Source organism: Dicentrarchus labrax, unplaced genomic scaffold (genome assembly GCF_905237075.1).
Source record: "Dicentrarchus labrax unplaced genomic scaffold, dlabrax2021, whole genome shotgun sequence".
Classification (NCBI taxonomy): domain Eukaryota; kingdom Metazoa; phylum Chordata; class Actinopteri; family Moronidae; genus Dicentrarchus; species Dicentrarchus labrax.
The window spans coordinates 20130534-20138033 of record NW_026136708.1 but is presented as its reverse complement, the minus strand read 5'-3'; the positions used below and the strand labels follow the sequence as shown (position 1 = coordinate 20138033).

The 7500-nt window shown below is 41.2% G+C and overlaps 1 protein-coding gene across 1 annotated transcript in view; it reads left to right on the top strand.

Annotated features, from left to right (window-relative positions):
* The window catches only part of galnt14 (UDP-N-acetyl-alpha-D-galactosamine:polypeptide N-acetylgalactosaminyltransferase 14 (GalNAc-T14)), a 160339-nt gene extending 156257 nt beyond the window's left edge, over positions 1 to 4082 (top strand). The window contains exon 15 of the mRNA XM_051409506.1: positions 2033 to 4082. Coding sequence (XP_051265466.1) covers positions 2033 to 2191 — 159 coding nt within the window. The 3' untranslated portion in view covers positions 2192 to 4082. The remainder of the gene's footprint in view (positions 1 to 2032) is intronic.
* Positions 4083 to 7500: the final 3418 nt, after the last annotated feature.

Below are 7500 nucleotides of genomic sequence, written 5' to 3'. Positions count from 1 at the left end.
TGTCTGTCAATCTCACCCGTCTCCCTCCCTTTCTCTCTTTCTCCTCTTTTGTCTGTCTTGCTTCACCTTTCCTCTATCCCTCTCCTTCTCTCTCTGCCCCCCCCTCTCTCCCTCTGTCTCTCTCCCTCTCTTCCTCTCTGATGACTGGCTTTCAGACCCACAGCTGGATAAAAGCCTCTTTTCATGTCTGATCATATCTGCTGCTTTGTTTTTCCAGCTAAGGAATCCAGCTATGAATAATGCACATGCACTCTCTCTCTCTCTCTCTCTCTCTCTCTCTCTCTCTCTCCACACACACACACACACACACACACACACACACACAGTCTCACACCCAACCAAACACCAACTCTGCAATTTTGGTCAAAGAGCCACTGGATCAAAGCAAAAAGTCAAGATAGGGCTCCATCTAGTGGTGACTGATATGAATCACCAGTTGTCCATTAGAAGCTTACAGCAGCCCAACAGTAAATGTTCATGACCACATTAAATGGCACAGCGTGTGTGTGTTAAACTGGTGGAGCAGGTCGGCCGTTAATCGTAGATGTAGTGGGTCGATCCCTGGCTCCTCCTGTCAATGTGTTGAAGTTTACTTTAGCAATCAAACCAAACTTTATTTATAAAGCCCTACATCAAATTCAACTCCGAGTGCTGAACACAAAAGAGCACACGCTTACAGAAATTAAATAAAGGGCCCAATAAAAAAAATATATTGTACTTTATGAAGACACACTACTGCTGCTGATGTGTATGGACATACATGCCTGTTATAAAAAAAACAATATTATAATAATTTGAACCAATACTTCTCATAAATTAAAGTTTTTTAAAGATAAAATAAAATATAAATATCTTTAAATGCATATACCTGGTTCGAAACCCCTGATACACTATCCACATTTCCAGTTTTTTCAGCAATTTAATGTTTAATTTGGCTATTAAACTTTTTTTTGTTCTACCCTCGGACACATACCATGCTGAATCTCCTGAAATATGTGTGTGACAGTCTACACATTCATATGCCTGCTGCAGGATATTCTTCAGTTGCCCATCAGAAAATGATTTCCCTGCAGTGATAAAATATTGCTGCTTCAACTGCTGCCCTTTGTCAACAGTCGTAAACACTATGCACATGCAAAGGCGTGTAGGTAACTGGGAAAGAACAATTCATGTACGATTGATTCAACTCTTCAGATTTAATGAGGCTGTTTTTATTCATTTGGAACCATGTACAATGTAGGCCAAGTTATCTATAATTAACCATGACAAGAGTTGTGGTGTCAAAGAATTGTTACTGATTAAATAAAGTGACGTGGTGTTTCTGCACTGCAGCATCTTTTTTTCTTTTTTTTCTTTCCCAGTTATTTTTCTGTATATGCTGTATATAATCTACCATCTTGGTTACTTAACGGTGATGTATATGCTCTATGTATCATGCTAATGTGGCACTTGCCACCTCAGTCGAAGAGATTCGGGGACACAGGGACGTGAGACAGCTTGTGTGAGCCTCCTACAGCTTTCTAAATAATCATTTCAAACTCGTCTCCGATACTGAAAGCAAACACGGAAAGAAGCGGCCTCAAACGGCCATTATGCCTGACTGCAGGTGTAGCCTCGAGGCATTTTGTTCTTTCTTTGTATGCGAGAAAGTGTGATATCAAATCAAATAGCAAATTCTGACAGATTCAGCCCTGCGGAGCATGACTCGAGACCTTTTCAGAGGTGTTTTGCCTGACTGCAGGTTTCAGTATCAATAAGATCTGCCAAGCAGCATCTTCAATAAAAATTATACTTTAATTACTGCTTTGCATGCTGCAGGTATTCCTCCTTCTACTATAATACAGCAAGCAAATAACAGCGTATTGTTAGTTTGGTGTTTGCTAAACTGAGCAGTAAACTCTTAACCTTTTGGAAAAAGTCTTGTTCAAATAATGTTAGATTGTCTGTGCACCTTTCACCACTACAAAGAGAAAGTAGGATGATATACAGCTGTGCGCTGACAGTGTTTTCTTTCTTTGTTTTTTGCCTCCAGCGATGGCAGAAGTCGGGGACTCACTTGGAGCACCTCGTCTCTCGGTTCTGTCTGGACTCGGAGATGGCTCTAGACGGGATGGACTCCTCTCGAATGCTGGTCATCAGCCCCTGTGAACTGAGTGCATACACACAGAGATGGGAAGTCCCCTTCTCCTGACCCCAAACCCTGTGACCTTTCACCTCCCAAAAAACCTGCCCTGTCATCCAACTACAGCCTCAAAGACCTGGGCAGAGACAGCTGCTCTGACAGAGTGAAGATGCATGGGCACATCATGTCAAGGAGCTGCGTTGAGAGCAGCTGATTGGAAAGTTTATAAAGACTTTTGGATGTCTCTCCGCTGTTTTTCATGAGCAGAAATCAAGTGTGGGTTCGTCGGGTCCGTGAGACACATTAGAAATGTCTGGTTTGTTTGGTCTGGAGCTTAAAGTGTGTATGTCTGAGGCTGTTGAGAAGTTTGGGGAAGAGTTTGAACCAAGTGCACCTTAAAACCCTGAAAGGAAAAGAGTCTTGTAATCTTTTTGTAGTGAACGTGTCTGTTTTTGAGGATGTTTAAGGAGCTGGGAATTAAAACCAAGCACAACTTGAGTTTTTTGTTTACTTGGTCAAACAACTGTCTCTGTCTTTACTGTAGTAGAAGCATCCAGTTAAGATTGTTTAATGACAAATCCATTCTTGGGACCCAATCAGGAACTCATCAGAGTAAAGCCTCTGAACCGACATGTTGGTTTCGTCTTTTCTGAACTGAAGCACAAACCAAATCTGTTTCATCTCTTGTTGCTCTAAATTCCAAGATTCTGTGCTTTATAAATGGCACGTAATCCCAATTTACTCGTTTTTTTTTTAACCCAGCCGATCAACCTTTGACCTGATTCAACAAGCAGGATTATCAACGTAGCTGGCACTGAGTAAAACCCCAAAGAACAAAAGCTTTTCTAACTTGTTAGTTTTAAGATAACTCAGTAACCCCCAGATTGCTTTGTACTAGAGAGTAAAGAAGATGACAGAACCAAAAGATCTGTCATGGGTAGGTCCTCACTGTTTGAGTTTCTACCTTCTGCTGTTCTGAAGTGTGCAAATTAAGTAGATAGGACATCCTCCTGGCTTAGGCTGTTTATATGAACATTAAAACCCCTACAACCTTTGCGTAGCGCAGCTTTTCTCAGACGCATCAGCAGAATTGATTGCAGCATGGACGAGAAGTTAAGACACGAAGGAGGGCGAGACCAAGGAGGGAACCCAAAACGCAGGACAGAGCAGAACAAGCTAGCAGGACGTCAAAACAGTACAAACACAAGCTATGGAGGAAATTGAAACAGAGGGAATTAGCATAAACACAGACAGAAAAAGGGCTACAGGTGTACAGAGACATACAGGCACAATGAGAAGTGACAGAACAGCATGTATGCAGCACATCTCATACTGTCTGCTATTGTGTGGGTCGATCAGCAGGTTTGTGTTGCTTCAAGGACGCAGCTGCTGCGGCTGCTTCACATTGCACGTCCATCCCCCCACCCACCCCGTGAAGTGCTGCTGTGCATGTGAGAGTTTTGGTTGTTTTTTTTCCCCCACATTAACTCGATCAAACTGGGGGGGGCTTGGGGAGCATTTTGCCTTTTCGCGCAATTATGACGCTCGTTAGCATCATTCATGTTTCTTGTGCAAGTTTGGAGAATTTACTAAAGTGACCACGGTGCTTCGCTTTTCCAGAATAACTAAAAGTAGTCAGACATTTCGCTGACAGGACATGTGGTTGTTGTTTGACGGAGGAACTGCAGCTGTTGTCACCTGTGACCCTGCAGTCATGCGACTGTGGTTTCATTTCAAATTCCAACAGAGTCAAAACACAACTCAAGTTAAGTACAGTCCTACAAATGTTGAAGTAATCGTCTCTAAACTTCCCTCACAATCATTCTGCAAGAAGGTTTTTTTGAAAATGGTTTTGGGAATAAATTCACCACAAATTGTGTTTCCATTTCCTGTGTTTGACTTCATCGACTGCATCGTTTTGATATCCTGTTCGACTCCAGAATAAAGGTTTTATAACGGCTGCTTCTGTTTTATTGAGATGGCTGTGACGTTTACACGCAGGTACGGTATGCAGATAGTACAGACACACACACACACACACACAAACACACTCATTTGAAATCAATAAACTGAAAGTTAAAATGCATATTGATGTGTTTCTTGAAGTTATAAAACTATTAAACCAAAATTTTCATGTTGAATAAACACTTAAATTGAAGTAAAAATATTCTACTGTTACTACTAGGGTCACTACAACTACAGGTACTTCCACTGCAGTACTGCTGTTACTACCATACTGCTTGTACTGCTTCTACTGCCATGACTACTTATATAACTACAAAAAGTACTACTACCACTAATGGAACTGCTATAGCTATTACTATTGTACTTCTACTATTACTGCTAATATTGGGTAGGGTTGTTCCAGGGGGGCGGGGTGTGACTGCAGACCTGCAGATCTCAATGTGGGCGGAGTAAAACGTTTAACCCCGCCCACTCTCCAACATTTGACTCCGCTGTCACCGTGATGCTTCCTGTCCGATCTGGGCGTTTTTGTCTTGTAATCGCGACTTGCAGCTCGAGAGTGACGTCACATCTGTGTTGGAAAACGAATAACCGCGGGTTTTTGCGTTCTGTTTGGCACACAACACGACGAGTCGGAGAAATCTAACCAATTTCAGCTGCACAAGCTACACAATAACTAATTAGGCGGTATTTAACACATAATAAGACTGTAGCGACATGCTTATAGGTAACAGTATACAGTGCTGTGTGTACAACTTCTTCATTTGGTTAAAACAAAGACAAAAGTGCTTAAAATGGTAGAAAACCACAATGTTTACTACGTGTGATGCTCGGAGTAGCCACCTGGGTAACTGAACTCGGGGTTCAGCTTGACGAGTCATATATCCGACCTCGGGGGCGTTCTGTTTGCAACTTCCGGTTTGTAACTCAGGAAACCGACTCGCAGATCGAGTTCGGTGGACAAATAGAACGCCCCACAAGTGTGACTATAATATTGTTCATGTATTTTAGGTGTATCGTTAGGTTATGTGAATTAGCTGCACATGAGCTAATGTTATATCTAAACTAACGTAATACCAATATCAGAGTGCATTCGGTGGTATATGCACTGTAATGAGACTAATCAGAGTACAAGAAAAAAATGTAATGCATAGTCAGTATTTTGTGACTTTGTAATCTTGTTTATGTTTCCATTTAAACACATTGCTCAGTAATGGTTACGAGTATCAGTAATGGGACGCAGCTGTATTGTGGGCTGTCTATCAGCAACTGAGGATTTCAATACACACCTGATCACAAATGTAAAAAATGTTATGTACTGCAACGTTGAACAAAATGCCACTGTAATGGTGGACTGTATACAGATGGCACTGGACACCCAAGATGAAGACCAGCCATGTGCCAAGAGGCCTTACAGCTCTCCACCAAAAGAGTTGGTTAGTGTGAAGGAAGTTTATTGCACACAAACATGTTACACACCATTAAAACCTGCACAAGCAGTCATGCTTTTGTGTATCCATTAACTGTGAAATTACCATGGACCAAGGTATTGGAAGACTGGATGGTGATGCTTCCAAGAACCTTTCGGTCAGTAAAGAAATGACTTTTAAACAATAATTTAATGTTTTGATAGGTAGTTAATCTGTTATTTTGTGAAATGTGTCAATATTGTATTTCATAATCAGTAAAACCAAAGATTAAGTTCATATTCATTATGGTTTCGTATTAAATGAGTTGGACAGTACATTTGGGTGAAGTGGCAAGACTCTCGCCCTTACCCCGAGCAAGCGCTGGAGAGGGAGAAGTTACCTTCCCAGCCTGGTCCGTAGCCACGATGGATGCAGTACCATGCCTTCTGCTCGTCCTCCTGTTCTGGACAAGGATACAAGTAAATACCGCCCTCCAGTGTGACTGTGACCGCTGCAACGCCAACTCCAGCTGCACAACCGATGGCACCTGCTTCGTCGCCATCCGCAAGTCAGGCAGCCGGCTGACCACAGAGCAGACCGGCCCCATCATCTGTGACCCATCTGTCGCTCATAACACAGCTATTTACCCCATGTGCTGTACCACGGACTACTGCAACAAAGAGCCCGACCTGGAAACCTTCCGCGAACCTCCACTGGCTCCCGGTCCCACAATAAATTCAACTCAAAGCCCTCCATAACCAGACCTCTTCCTGCCTCACTGACCTGCTCCACCGCCACAACCCATCCCGAAGCTCATCCTGACTCCACCAACCAGGACCAAGCACCGAACCTGGGGCGACAGAGCCGTTGCTGCCCCCTCTCTCTGGAACTCTGCACCGACCTTACAGCATTCAAATCTCTGACAAAAACTCACCTTCCGTCCGATGTGTTTTTACTATTTTAGGTTGTTTTTATGTAAAGTGTCTTTGAGTATCCAGAAAAGCGCTTACATATAAAAATGTATTATTATTATTACAGCAATACTATGATGTCTATTATTGCTACTGCTTGTATTTCAAGTACCAAAACCTGAAATATTAATAACATCAAAAATACTACTCTTTGCACAATTATAACAGCTATTACTAATAGGACTGCTCTAACCCCACTGGTGGAATATAACCAAGTACACTGACTCAAGTAAATGTGTCTAATGGGTCAGTTTTGAAGTATTTGTACTTTTCTTGAGTATTTCCATGTTATGCTACTTTATACTTCTACTCCACTACAATATGGAAGCCACTATATATTTAGATTATATATACGAAACATAAATTAACTAATAAATTAGGATGTATTATTATGGATTAGGCTACTCAGCATTAGCCTCAAACTATCTATATGTATCTGAAATGAGCTCCACCGTCACCAGCTGCAACATTAAAGTGATGTTCACATTAATGCATTAATAATTATAATCCATTAGGATTCGGAAATGAGTCATTCTACGTAATGAGTACTTTTAATTTTGGTAGTTAAATGACAACATTGCTAATCTGAACAGTGCTGTAAAGTCAGATACATCCAGTAGTGGAGCTCTGTCGATCTGGACCTTTTTCCCTAATTTTTTCTGTAATTTAATAAACTGACGACCCAGTGACATATTTTATTGATATTTCACATTATATTCAAAACTGTACAATGAACCCAAAGAGTGAATACAATAACTTTAAGAAGTTTGTTTAAAAAAGGTGATTAGGATGAATACTTTATATTATGAATTATATTATATTATATTTTTAATCATGTTTAACAACCCTACATAATAAAGGCTTCTATTAGACAGTTTCTTTAACATTTACTTTTCTTCACAGACGTGAACCAAATGCTTAGATATTGGTCTACTGTGTATATTTTTAAAGTTTCCTTACACGCTTTAATATCAAGAAGTCCTCGCGACCTCCCATGAAGCCTCGGTGACCCCTAGTGGGGGTCTTGACCCCT